This window comes from Mixophyes fleayi, chromosome 5 (genome assembly GCF_038048845.1).
Source record: "Mixophyes fleayi isolate aMixFle1 chromosome 5, aMixFle1.hap1, whole genome shotgun sequence".
NCBI lineage: Eukaryota > Metazoa > Chordata > Amphibia > Anura > Limnodynastidae > Mixophyes > Mixophyes fleayi.
In genome coordinates, this window is record NC_134406.1 from 279,185,066 (window position 1) to 279,200,000 (window position 14,935).

The 14,935-nt window shown below is 44.6% G+C and overlaps 1 protein-coding gene across 4 annotated transcripts in view; it reads right to left on the reverse strand.

Annotated features, from left to right (window-relative positions):
* Window positions 1-374: 374 nt before the first annotated feature.
* Window positions 375-14,935, reverse strand: part of ASB10 (ankyrin repeat and SOCS box containing 10) — a 28,398-nt gene continuing 13,837 nt past the window's right edge. For 2 of the 4 annotated variants that reach the window (XM_075214322.1, XM_075214325.1), the window contains exons 2-5: window positions 10,120-10,387; window positions 8,107-8,611; window positions 5,813-5,926; window positions 375-675 (exon numbers count right to left, since the gene is read on the reverse strand). In XM_075214322.1, the coding sequence (XP_075070423.1) occupies window positions 490-675; window positions 5,813-5,926; window positions 8,107-8,611; window positions 10,120-10,387 (1,073 nt within the window). In that variant the 3' untranslated portion in view covers window positions 375-489. Of the gene's footprint in view, window positions 676-5,812; window positions 5,927-8,106; window positions 8,612-10,119; window positions 10,388-13,809; window positions 14,014-14,935 lie in introns of those variants that run through there. The other 2 variants (XM_075214324.1, XM_075214323.1) reach the window with 2 other exon arrangements.

Genomic DNA, 14,935 nt, shown 5'->3' on the forward strand with positions numbered 1-14,935 from the left:
TTTGGATCTCTAGTGATGTCATTACAATGTGCACCATACTAATTTAGTGCAATAAATACGGTAGTTCATTATGGATTAATAGTGATGATGGCTCGATACAGCTGAGGTCAGAACACATAAAGTCCTAGGTGATGGTAAGGACTTGGCTAGTAGATGGTTTTATTGGTTTTCTTCCATATTTTTATAAATTCTTTAACAATTGGTGCAATATTGGTCAGTTGTAAGGATTAGACATTAGTAACATTTATTGGCCAAAATGAGTTCTCTCAAGTCTCAGAATTAAGGGTCTCCATTTTAGCCCCCATGCTAACATTTATACTATTTATACAAGTAAAATCAGGAAAGAAGTTAGAAGGAGAAAGGAGATGGTTGAATCTGGGCACTTGTGAAGTCTCTAATCACTATTCATGTAATAATACATACATATGTAATTCATATAATAACATGGAGGACACACAAGATTGGTGCATCATGAGGTTGGTGAATCATTCAGTACAAAATGCCTTCAAAACGCAGCTGTAGGAACTGTAAGAGCGGCGGTGGTAACGGCAAGATGGGCAGCGTCTGGGCGAGTCTTCCCTCCAAATGGAAGCGGAGAGTGCAGCGACAGAGATGCTGGAGAGATCGTGGACTGCGTGACAGCAAGAAAACCGACTGGAAGAACTCGGGGTGTTTCTAAAAAGATTTAACGCGAAAGTGTGAGAACAAGGAAGAGAGTGCAGCGGTCATAACAAAAGTTATAGAAACCAGGTCAGGGCCTAGAAGACAGCAAGACAGTTACAGAGACCGTGCTAGGGTCAGGGAGATAATACCGGAGCCAGGGGGAGACTACAAGAGTTACAGAGACCGTGCTAGGGTCAGGGAGATAATACCGGAGCCAGGGGGAGACTACAAGAGTTACAGAGACTGTGCTAGGGTCAGGGAGATAATACCGGAGCCAGGGGGAGACTACAAGAGTTACAGAGACCGTGCTAGGGTCAGGGAGATAATACCGGAGCCAGGGGGAGACTACAAGAGTTACAGAGACCGTGCTAGGGTCAGGGAGATAATACCGGAGCCAGGGGGAGACTACAAGAGTTACAGAAACAGTACTAGAGTCAGGGATGAACTACAAGCGTCACAGAGACAATGACAGGGTCAGGGAGAGACTACGAGAATTACACATTTAGTGCCAGGGGTAGGGAAATACTACAAAAGTTACAGAGACAGTGCCAGGGTTAGGGAGAGACTATGAGAGTTATAGAGAGAATGCCTGAGTCACGGATAAACTATGAGAGTTACAGAGACAGTGCTAGGGTCAGAGAGAGACTATGAGTGTTGTAGAGAGAGTGCCATGGTCAGGGAAAGGCTACAAACATTACAGAGACAGTGCCAGGGTCAGGAATAAACTATGAGAGATGCAGAGACAGTACGGGGGTCATGGAAAGACTGCAAGAGTTACAGAGACTTTGCCACGGTCAGGGAGAGACTATGAGAGTTACATAGACAGTGCCAGTGTTAGGAAGGGACTATGAGAGTCAAAGACAGAGTGCCAGGATCAGGAAGAGACTACTAGATTTACAGAGACAGGGTCAGGAAGAGACTACTAGATTTACAGAGACAGGGTCAGGAAGAGACTACTAGATTTACAGAGACAGGGTCAGGGAGAGACTACGAGAGTTACAGAGACAGGGTCAGGGAGAGACTACGAGAGTTACAGAGACAGGGTCAGGGAGAGACTACGAGAGTTACAGAGACAGGGTCAGGGAGAGACTACGAGAGTTACAGAGACAGGGTCAGGGAGAGACTACGAGAGTTACAGAGACAGGGTCAGGGAGAGACAATGAGATACTGTGGAGAGGGGCCTATGAAGCTACTCACCATTCCAGCGGTGAGTATTCCTCCTCTTCTTTTGCAGGTCCCGGTGGCAGCGGGCAAGTGAGTCAATCAGGGCTCACTTCCCGCTACTGGCCAATCAGTGGCCGGACAGTTAGGGGGCACAAGGCCCCATAGTTAGCCAGTTTGGGGGGCACAAGGCCCCATAGCAGGGCGCCAGTCCCTTCAGTGTAGCAGGGCGCCAGGCTCTTCGGTGTAGAGAGGCGCAGGCTTCTGGATGAGGGGAGCGATAAGCTCCTGCCAGAGTAGCAGGGCGGCTGCCCTGTAGTGTAACAAGGACATTGGGTCCTTGCGGTTAGAGGGACAGAAGGTCCTTATGGTTAGCAGGGCAGTATGCTCTTATAGTTGGTAGTGGACGTTCAGCCCAGTTCTAGCTGGACGCTAGGTCCCGGAGTAGCGTAGGGGACACTTGGGCCCTTGGTAGTTAAGTAATAAAGTACTGTGAGTGGCATACAAAGCTCATCCATCCGTCCGGAAGGGCACCTAAAGTTCTGATCCCCAGGACAAGGCGGGTTTAACAGCCGGGGCTCGGGCCGCGGGTGGAGGCCTGCGTACGACAGAGTGCCAGTGGATCCGGACGACTGAAGATGGGTGAGTAGGAGAATCCCGGTCTTGGAGGCAAAAGGTACTCTGCGTTCTGTAGAGGTCCCTCAGGATTGAGTAAGTATCTGGGGTGTTGGGGCAGGGCTTGTTCTGTGTGGCATTGTCTCCCTTGTTTTACAGGTGTTGGTCATAAGACAAGGATTACAGAAGACCCCAGAAAGCGAGGACCTAGAGCAGAAGGGATAGAGGGAGTCACCATCGTAGACTCGCGTCTGTGACTATAGCCGCAGCGAGAGCTGTTCCCGTGGCGCACTCACCTTGTGGAGCTGCCCTCCCGTATTTTCCTCTTTTCCCTTACAGTAAAACAAGTGCCCTACACACGAGAACAGGGGCCCCTCTCCCTTGTTGGAGAGATACAGAGACAGTGCCAAGGGCAGGGTGAGACTACAAGAGTTCCAGAGACAGTGTTAGAGTCAGGGAGAGACTACGAGAGTTACAGAGACAGTAACAGGGTCATTGAAATAAAACAGGCATTACAAAGATAGCGCCAGAGCCAAGGGGAGACTACAAGAGTTAAAGGAACAGTACTAAAGTCAGGGATGAACTACAAACGTCACAGAGACAATGACAGGGTCAAGGAGAGAACACGAGAATTACAAATTTAGTGCCAGGGGTAGCGAAATACTACAAATGGGCCGGATTCAGTGAGATGATAAAGAGTTTTGTGCCATGCTGCTTTTACCCCTTTCACACTGTGCCATGCTGCCTTTGCTGCCCCTTCACACGGTGCCATGCTGCCTTTGCTGCCCCTTCACACTGTGCCATGCTGCCTTTGCTGCCCCTTCACACTGTGCCATGCTGCCTTTGCTGCCCCTTCACACTGTGCCATGCTGCCTTTGCTGCCCCTTCACACTGTGCCATGCTGCCTTTATCCCTCTTCACACGCTGCCATGCTGCCTTTATCCCTCTTCACACTCTGCCATGCTGCCTTTGCTCCCCCTTCACACGCTGCCATGCTGCCTTTGCTCCCCCTTCACACGCTGCCATGCTGCCTTTGCTCCCCCTTCACACGCTGCCATGCTGCCTTTGCTCCCCCTTCACACGCTGCCATGCTGCCTTTGCTCCCCCTTCACACGCTGCCATGCTGCCTTTGCTCCCCCTTCACACGCTGCCATGCTGCCTTTGCTCCCCCTTCACACGCTGCCATGCTGCCTTTGCTCCCCCTTCACACGCTGCCATGCTGCCTTTGCTCCCCCTTGCTTCCGTTCCTTCACATACCTTTTCTATTGGCTTATTTTTTCTATTTTCTTCACTTCTTGCTTCTTGCTTGCTGACTCCTCTCTGCGCTGCTCCTCACTGATGTTGGGCGTGGCGACATTCATTGTGGACGGAGCAAGGAGGAGGAGTGTCGATGCCGCAAACAGGTGGACTCATTCTGGAGCCACCGGTTCGCCGTACTGACCTTAAAATTAGGTATCGGTTCTGGCGAACCGGCTGAATCCCACCACTGCATATAGGTTAGGTCACTAGTGATTTACAGGGGAAGGGGACAGGTAATAGTGGAAGGGTAACTGGAGAAGAGTAACAGGGGACAGGTAACAGGGGAAGAGTAAAGGAACAGGTAACAGGCGAAGGGTATTAGGGAAAGTGTAACAGGGGACAGGTAACAGAGGAAGGGTAACGTGGACAGGTACTAGAGGAAGAGTAACAGGGGACAGGTAACAGGGAAAGGGTATCAGGGAAAGGGTAAAGGGGATAGGTAACAGGGGAAGGGTATTAGGGAAAGGGTAACAGGGGACAGGTAACAGAGGAAGGTATTAGGGGAGGGGTAATGGGACATGTACTAGAGGGTAACGTGGACAGATACTAGAGGAAGAGTAACAGGGGACAGGTAACAGGGAAAGGGTATCAGGGAAAGGGTAAAGGGGACAGGTAACAGGGGAAGGGTATTAGGGAAAGGGTAACAGGGGACAGGTAACAGAGGAAGGGTATTAGGGGAGGGGTAACAGGACAGGTACTAGAGGGTAACGTGGACAGGTACTAGAGGAAGAGTAACAGGGGACAGGTAACAGGGAAAGGGTATCAGGGAAAGGGTAAAGGGGACAGGTAACAGGGGAAGGGTATTAGGGAAAGGGTAACAGGGGACAGGTAACAGAGGAAGGTATTAGGGGAGGGGTAATGGGACATGTACTAGAGGGTAACGTGGACAGATACTAGAGGAAGAGTAACAGGGGACAGGTAACAGGGAAAGGGTATCAGGGAAAGGGTAAAGGGGACAGGTAACAGGGGAAGGGTATTAGGGAAAGGGTAACAGGAGACAGGTAACAGGGGAAGGGTATTAGGAGAAAGGTACTAGAGGATGAGTAACAGTGGACAGGTATTAGGATAAGAGTAACAGGGGGCAGGTAACAGGGGGAGGGTATCAGGGGACAGGTAATGGAGTATGGGTAACGGAACAGGTAACAGGGAAACAAGATGGGTTACAGGACTCTAGAATCATTCTCCAGACTAGAAATTCTATATAATGGGGAGAGATTTGTAGGTGTAATTTCTGCCTCTGCAGAAGCTTTGACATATATACAGTGACTTCTATATACTGTGAATTACACATACTGTGACTGAGCATAGTCAGAGAATGGATGTTTTGAAGTGAGTTAATTAATAAAAATTCCTAGTAATTTATGACTAAGTTGAGATTAAACTTGTACAAGTTTAATCTCACGCTTTCCCTATAATTAAAGCTTTAGAGCACACATATGCATGTCTACATTGTGTATGTATATATTAATATATTTTCACTGCACGTATGAGATCATGTATTTAAAATTGTATGTGTGAATATTAAGGCTCAGGCATGGAGACATGTTTTAACATTTCCAGACCATGTTGTATCAGATTAAAATTTATATAAAATTTAGAGATAGATTGAAATAGACTATGCATTGTCTTTTGACCTGATATAGATAAGAAGCATATAAATCTATCCATTATATAATTAAATAGCATATACAGTTCATTTTATACTTAGATATAGCACTACTGCCCTCTACTGTGCAAAGTTAGTATTAGTTTCTGAGTCTAAGCATGAAGACTTAATTATTTCATAATGAAGAATTTACATAAGGTCCAGAGTGAGATATTAATTCAGATATCTGTTGGAACAAGTCATGCCAGTCTCCTCCATGAAGACTCATGATTCAACCTGAAGGGCCAACAGGCTTTAAGTGGGCTCCTCATGTGTATATCCAGAGATATTTAAGTAAATCACTTTCCTCTGCTTCTTTTGTGTTGTTTTATCATTCTCTCTTTGTGTTAGTTTTACAGGATGACCCCAGATACAATTCCTCTGCTTGTCCCTGGTGGCAACAACAAACACACAGTGACATCGACTGACCCACTGCACATCCTCTGGTACAGCCTCAGCCCAATCCTCTGTCCCTCGCAGTTTACTGTATGTGTTCAGTAGAACCTCAACCGTGCGCGGAGATGAGCAGCAATAACGCAGGACCTGAAATGTGGGCGGAGAACACAAAGCCTAAAACAATGTAATCAGGTCACCTTGGCCCCAGAGATCTCTCTCATATATATATATATATATATATATATATATTACACACACATCCATATAGAGGGTTCACATGCCAAAGCCACCAGGGTTGCACCCACAGTACTCCAAAGTAGGTGCAATCTACAAAGTGAAGCCTAAGCAGACACACAAAGACTTTGGAAAACAAATGGTTAACTAAATGGGGATTAGGTGCTTAGTTTTGCATTGACGTAGAAAAATAAGATAAGTAAAAAGTAATTTTGCGGGATGAGATTGTTCAAATGAGATAAAGGTTTGGAGCAGTATTTTAAGAGGAGACGTTTAAAATAACGAGCGGGGTGGCCTTAAAGCGGTCGGAGTTTGGACTTTGAGACTCATATTTACTGTTTCTACCTTGTGTATTTCAGATTTTATTAGCGATTTATGGGGCTATGGGTTCAACTCCAACCTGGACCCCAACTTCCAGCAGTTTATATTGTATCCTTGTGTTTGCCTGGGTTTTCTCCCACAGTCCAAAACTATACTAGTAGGTTAATGGCTTCTGACAGAAATGAAATAATGAAGTGTGTGTGTGTGTGTGTGTGTGTGTGTGTGTGTGTGTGTTGTGTGTGTGTGTGTGTGTGTGTGTGTGTGTGTGTGTGTGTGTGTGTGTGTTTTATTCTCTTATACTTTTATGTGTATTACTTTAAATGCTTTAGCAAACAAGGCAGAGTCGAGGCAATGCCAACATATCTTGCCAGGGCGTTGTCTCAGGGGTTACTACACCGCTGCAGAGAATGTATTCTTCTTATCGCTATTGTACCAATTAAAAGCCTGAATTCAAGTATACAACCATAAATGTAAGTGGTTCCCAGGACCCTCAGTTTTCTGACTATAAAAGCTAGATTGCAATGCAACACGGTGTGTCTCATGTCTGGACCAAATCCATGGTTGCTGTCAGAGTTTGATCAACTTGTCCAGCTCTTCTAATACCGGGGAAGAAGGGTGCCCTGGGAATCATGGTTGATCAAACAACTTCCAAAGTCCATAGTTGGAAGATAAGTTGCTAATTTACTTTCACTTTCTATAGCCTGTGCTAATTAAAACTAAGTAATTTGTTGCATTGTCCCTATTATCTACATTATTATTTTTTTTAAGTGGCTTCTGCTACTCCCTCACAATAAAGCTCATTTGAGATAGAAACTGAGGCTGATGTGTTATTAAATGATTCGAACCTCCGAACCTGGTTTTCCACTGGAAACAAGTATATTAACAAAATGCCCAATGTATATTGCGGGATCGATAGGTTGTTACAGTAATTCTGCCCAATAACCCCTGAGATCCACAAGATCCAGCAACCTGTGATCCTATGTGAGAGCAATTAGTAAGTTAGTTTGGTGAATCTTCAGACTCGTAGCCAGTAGGTGACCGCAGGTAAACTGAGATAAACACATCTCCCACCTCCGTGCATTAAGAAAGGTTTTACTATTCGCTCTTATACCAATTATTACAATAGGAGACTCTACCAGTTGTCAGTTTCCATGGTGATTAACCCTTTACCTGGAGGTAAAGAATGTCTTTGCCATCCCTGGTTGACACCTTATATACACTGGGTTGTGTTTCTGACTCTGGCTTTGAAAAAGGGCTGATAACCCAAATTTTGAGCGTTTAAGGGTAGCACCCGCCTATTCTCTGCATATCCAGTAAATGCTACCAGGCCTGTTATATAGAGTACATACAGTGTGCGTATATGATATACGACACTTTTTGTTTTTTGTTCTAACCTCAGTATAACTTGGCTTCTTCTGTTAGGTGATGTATATAGTAAGTACACATATAATCATACTCAAATGCAAACGTTTCCATCCCTTGAAGTACATACTATACAAATTTTGGAGCTTGATAACTTGGCCTAGATAGCAGTCCCCAATGAAAATGATGGGACTGCAGTGTTCTGCAATGCTTAGACGAATGCAGAAGATATCTCTGAATAACTATGATACTGAAATATGGAAACTGCTGCATGGTTTAGGCCCCAGGGTGACGTCTGTGTGTATAGTCTCGCCCACGTCTCATGGTTATATTCCAAGATCTCATGTCCTGTTCCTATACTTTAATTACAGTTTGTCTCCTACCATTCTGTCCATGGTGTCATTTCTCACCTTGATAAGTGCTCCTGGCCACACGCGTACGGCACCATGATTCAGCAGCGCCCGCACAATCAGTTCTGGCTGATTTTGGAGCTTGTAGGAGGTAACCTGTAGTATGTTCTGCATGGCCGTGTTCCCGCTGTAACTCATTGTGTTCACCTCCGCCCCTTGCTCCAAGAGCAGCTCCACCACATGAGGATTGGCGCTCTTACATGCCAAGTGCAGCGGACTTTGCTGGTCATTATCTCGAGCTTTGATGTTGGCCCCCCCTTGAATGAGACGTTGGCACACCCGATAGTATCTTTCCAATTCTGGGGGAGATTGGGGCTGAGTGCACGCAACAATTAATGGCGTCTCACCCTGTACATCTCTCTTATCTATGGTGGCTCCATGGCGGAGATAGAGGTCCACATGTTCCAGCAAACCATGACGTGCAGCCACATGTAGTGGGGTAAACCCCTCGTCCTCCGTCTGCCTGTTAATGTAGGCACCGTATTGCAGGAGCAGCTTGGCACAACTGGAAAAATGAAGAAAGGAATCATGGGACGTTACAGAGTTTCACTAAACTATAGTATTATTAAATATTACTTATATTCTGTATTTCATCTAGATTGATGGCTGTACTTTATCATTTTTAATCCTCTGAAAGGACTTTGTCTTTCTAAATTTGTTTGGTTTCACAATTATTAATTATAAAGATATTATTGCACCGGGAAAGTGTTTATCGATATGGAAAGAGAAGGTGTCGGTGGGGAAATTGGAGATCTATAGGTGGTTCCAAGAACTGTCTCAGAAATGAATGAAATAGCTGCAGTGACAGCTGTAACCAGAGGAGATTCATTTGGGGAGTCATGTGGGGCTGCTCTCTTATTACTTGTACCCCAGATATACTCCCTCCCCCCCCCCACACACACACAAACACACACACACACAAACACACACACACACACACACACACAACCACACACACACACACACACACACACACCTCCGTGCAGTGCCAGATCCAGTAGTTTACTAGACTCATTTATTATAGTTCTGAAGTCGTATTACACCCACGTTACTGTCTTCCTTCAAACATCTGAGGCGGGTGCAACACAATCTTGTAATTCAGGGAGTTCTGGTTACAAAACATTTAGAAATAAATAGTTATTTATGTGAAAAAAGAAAATGAAAAATGTGGCAGTAAGAATAGAGAATGGAGAATAGAGGAGAAATTGGATGCTTGGTGTTGTAACCATAATAATAATTCTCATTAGACGATAGTCGAGCAAGGAACTGAAATTTCTCAAAAAATACGTCCCTTCCATAAAGCGATTGGAGACATGATCCACCCACTAAGAATCCTCCGTCAGGCTCATTCTGTGGCTCTCAGCGGACTAAGTACGTCCACGGCTCACAGAAGAACTTCCTCCACTTCTATAGACCATCTCCCATGGACTTGCCTTAATGTAGTGTTCATGGCTATCAGTTGGTCCCTCTTCAGTTCTATATGTTTAAATTGTGGATATAATGTTGGTGAACTTATTTCTGAAACACAATAGGACTCACCCTGTTCTGTCTCCACAACAACGTAACGTAATATGATATGATCTCAGTTCAATTCTACATCTACTATTATTATATTATATTATGTTATATTCTTCTTACGTGTAACAGACAAACAGGGTGGGAGTGTTGAGCTGGTCAGGATCCTAACTTAAAAGAACGTTAAACCTTACACTGTTCATTGTATCCCAAATTACTGCTATCTTTTAGGTTTCCATTGATAGTTACTATTTGTATCAGATTAATATTCCATCTCAGCCATCTGCAAAATACCTTCTCTCCTCGTCAACACACCACATAGATCCTATACAGTCTGCTCTACTTTGTGATTAATTACAATTACAATCTGGACATGAATCCAAGACTATTATAGTTCCCATAGATTACTTGGTCAATAGTCCTCATAGTAATGTGACCTGTAGTGTCCATACAACTGATATTTTCCTAGATGTGACACCCCACAATGCCACGACTCACTGGTAGGACTCTGGTGTCTTGCAATGGTGGAGAGGAAACAAGCCCTCTTGGGACTCTGCATTAGAATTGGCTCCATAACTCAGTAGGACCCTCACAGATTCTTTTTGGCCATTTTCACAAGCTCCATGCAGGGCAGTTTCTCCACTTGGAGCAAAGTCCACATCTGCCCCCTTCTTCAGGAGCAGCTGGAGGCAATCTGTGTATCCGCGACTTGCAGTAACATACAGAGGGCAGGTGAACTCCTCCTCATACGTCAGTGACCAGATTCCTGGGGGAAGAGAAGGTCAAGTCCTTTTGTCAGTAATTTAGATTTCTCACTACTAATATCCTACTTATATAACTCTTGTGACATACTCAGAGCTGTTGGCTTATAATGATAGTACTTTTGCTTGTGGGGGGATCCTCTGGGTCTCTGTGACAAGTAATACTCCTGTACAGCACCCTCCACATTGCGGGGGAATAGTCATACACACATACATGATCGCCGAGCACTTCCTCCTACGGTCACTGTGGGGAGCACTGTTACCCAATGTAATGTGAAGGGGAATGTCATACACACATACATGATCGCCCAGCACTTCCTCCTACGGTCACTGTGTGGAGCACTGTTACCCAATGTAATGTGAAGGGGAATGTCATACACACATACATGATCGCCGAGCACTTCCTCCTACGGTCACTGTGGGGAGCACTGCTACCCAATGTAATGTGAAGGGGAAAGTCATACACACATACATGATCGCCGAGCACTTCCTCCTATGGTCACTGTGTGGAGCACTGCTACCCAATGTAATGTGAAGGGGAATGTCATACACACATACATGATCGCCGAGCACTTCCTCCTATGGTCACTGTGTGGAGCACTGCTACCCAATGTAATGTGAAGGGGAAAGTCATACACACATACATGATCGCCGAGCACTTCCTCCTACGGTCACTGTGGGGAGCACTGCTACCCAATGTAATGTGAAGGGGAATGTCATACACACATACATAATCACTGAGTACTGCCTCTTATTGCAGCCTGGACAAATATATACAGTTTGGAGCTAACAAGTTTGTAACTAAACATTTGAGAGGGACGCAAATATGTTTATGGATTGGACTATGCAGATAAGTACAATAATCAACATCAAGGGAACATTACTATAGTTTAAGCACAATACTTCAAACAACGATGCTGATGCCTCCAAACAATTTTTACCTATTACCTCATTAAACTGTCCCTACAAAATAAAATCCTGCCCGTACCCCTAAAAAGCTGAGTATAAATAGTGTCATCCCACAAAATAATCTACAATCCTGCGCCCCCCCCAAAATGTGTTATAGCCTGAGCCTGTGCCCCCAACATTGTCCTGATCCCAACAAATAATCCCCACACAAGTTGCTGCATCCCAAACTTGGCCAAACTTCCTCAAATGCACCAAATGGGACCATTAGAAATGTCTCCTGGAATCCAGATCTTCCCCACATAACGTTGCTGAAGACTATACTATGGACGGAGGTGGGTGTATAACAGCTAAACGCAGGTGGTCCAGTGACCCAGCCCAAGGTAGCCAACTATGGAACCAGCCCAGAGTCCCCAACCAAGCCGGCCCCTGCTGAAGACTATACCATGGGCCAAGGTGGCTGCATAACAGCTAAATGCAGGATGTACGGAGGGTGCACTGCAGCCAATGAGGGGAGTGCACAGAACAAGGGGATTTCTCAAATTGCCAGGATACACCTGTGCCAGGAGCCGCTGAACAATTTATTATGGGGACCGCATAGGTAAATACGGGGAATTTTTAAATTTACTGTAACATATTCATTCTCCATGTAATGTGAAATCCCTTATATGACTATACAAAGTGTGATACAGAATCACAGTATAAAGCAAATATACACAAACACACAACTTGTCTGTTAGAAGCTGGAGGAGCTCGACATTGGTCAGCAGACTCCATAGGTGGCATTAGGGAATCCCATGGTCATTTGTAGCAGAATATAAATGGCGTCAAACAGTCCTACTAGAATATTGTGCTGTTCCTATTGGTGGAACCGAGATTTCTGTAGAGTGTTATTTATCTATATCAGTAAATACAGAATGTGGAGATCATGAAGTAAAGCGGCATTTGCTGGAGCTCTACAAATACACAATGATGATGATGATGATGATGATGAAGGAATATGCAGAGTATGTGCTGAACTTCATCAGCAGGAATGAATCAGAATATTATTTGAGACTCACAAGAACTTACAATTTAATGGGAGAAAAGATACATTTATCAGGGACCCATAAAACATGAATATGGGGTGTACATTTGTAAGTGCTCAGTAGTATGGAGTGATCCAGTCACATTGATATCATCAGAGATTATGCTGGAACATGGGATATACCCACCAGTACTCAGTGTGCACAGCTGCCAATATCTGCATAATAATCATAATGATCAAAGTGTAAAGTTCCCTGAAGAGAGGGAGGATTCCAGCGAATGGAGAGAGGAGGAGAAAGATGGGACTATGGGTGAGAGGAACATAGAAGAAAAGGAAAAGGTGAAGGGATATAGGAGGAGAAAGATGGAACTATAGATGGAAGAGAAGTAAAGGAAAAAAAGAATGTGAAGGTGGAGGAGAGAGAAGTAGAGAGATGGGACAACGGGTCAAAGGAAGGTAGATGAAAAGTAGATGCTGAAGGTGGAGATGAGGTGGGAGAGATGGGACTATGGGTGAAGAGAACTAGAGGAACAGGAGAAACTGAAGGTGGATATGAAGGGAGAGAGACAGAACTATAGGTAGAAGATAAGTAAGAGACAAGGAGAAGGTGGAGACGATGAGATAGAGGAGGAGAGAGATGAAACTATGGTTGGAAGAGAAGTAAAAGGAAAGGAGATGGTGTAGGTGAGGGGAGGGAGGAGGTAAGAGATTGGGTTATGGCTAAAAAAAAAGTACAAGACAATGAGAAGATGAAGATGAAGGTGAGGAGAGAGTGATGGAACTATGGGTAGAAGAGAAGTAAAGGAAAAAAAGGAGATGGTGGAGGTGAGGGGAGAAGAGATGTGGAGAGATGGGACTATGAATGGAAGAGAATTAGAAGAGAAGGAGAAGCTGAAGGTGGAGGTGAGAGAGAGAGGAGGAGAGAGTTAGAATAATGGGTGAAGGAGAAGGAAGAAATTGGAAAATTAGACAGGCTGAGTTTTGGGGAGGAGAGTGCAGGGATGATGGATAAACATACAGCTCTGAATCAGATGACATACGGGACAGACAATAACTGCTGTTGGAGGAAACTGTTGTGTGGTAAATTACATAATAATTTAATAGTCCTTATATTTACAAACTATGGAAACAGCATAATCACAAATGATTTGGACATCATCAACACATTGAACATAGGGCAGATTTAGAGTAAATCTAGAGAGGGGGCAGTTTTACACCTTGCATTACATGTTGGGGTACATTTAAGATATACAGACAGATCTCGAGTTGGGGCAGTATTTGTGTACTACATGTCAAGCAGACAGTGTTTTACATGTAAAAACAATTACATGTTCCCCTCTTATATCAGAGCATGGTATACATAGGTCTGTCCAGTTCCTTTAGGTCTAGATTTGCTCCTCACTAAATGAGGCCCCTCAGACATGTTGCACACACCTAATATAAAATGTGCACACTCACATTACACCAACTCACACTCACAGTGAGGTCACATACTCAGAGCATTAGGGTTGTAGCGATAGTTCCTCCATTCCTCCACATCACTTGTATCAAACAAAGAGTTGGGATGAATGAGGTCATCTGGGTCCTCCAACAGATTCTGGACGGCCTCTGTCTGCCCTGATAGAAGTGACAACCAATACTCCAGGGCTGAACCCTTCGCCTTCCGAGTCACAATCACCTCACACATGTCTCTGTCTATCTCACTGTCTAATAATAAAGGTATAAGACTGTCTGTCCTTGTGTCCTCTCTTCTCTTTCTCTTCCTATCGGACACTTTTCCAGCCCTCTGTCCCTGTGTCTGTCGGGTTTCTATATATAGAAAGTTTGGACTTCACCTCCTCATAGACAGTTACGTTCGACTATTTTATGTCCTGAGCTGGAGGGTTGGCAGCAGCTTCTAGAGTTACATATTTATCATCTCCAAGTTCTCTACATTCTGTTTCTAATAATGGATTCAGCTTTCCTAACAAGCTGGATAGAGTTCAGATGCCTCATAAGCGGTCCCATAGGTGGACAATAAGGAGGGTCTGCTGTGATAATAAGAGTCTGCTATAATATCCCTCATGTACCAGAGAGACTAAGAAATTATATATTTATAAAGGAGCTGTCCATTATACATCAGCTCAGATAAAGCAGAGATATTAATGTGTGGACAATGCGTCCTTCTTGATGTGATGGTCATAGGTCATGGTGGAGCTCAGTGCCCAGCAAATCCCCAGGTGACCTGGACCTGGGATCCACCATAGTGACCTAACCAATGCAAAGGACCAAGGGCTAAATCCTGGATCTTATTATATCTGTTCCACATCATACATGTCATCTCCTCTCTATGAACCACTGTCTAATTAATGTTGCTGGATTCTTTTGTTACTCTTTACAGGATATGTCCTTAAATAGTGGATATTATTAGTTGTGCGGGAGCCAACCAGGAGCCCTTGGAGAAAGCTGGCGGACGTCCTACAGTTTGATGTCTCTCAGTAGTGACCGGGCTCCAGCCAGTAGATAGAACATTTTCTGTGGTCACTAGGGAGTAGTTTGTGATGTGAAATTACCCCAATTATTTGCCTTGATGTGTCCACGGGGTCAGATTCCTCTCTGACCTTATTCCAGCAGTTACTGC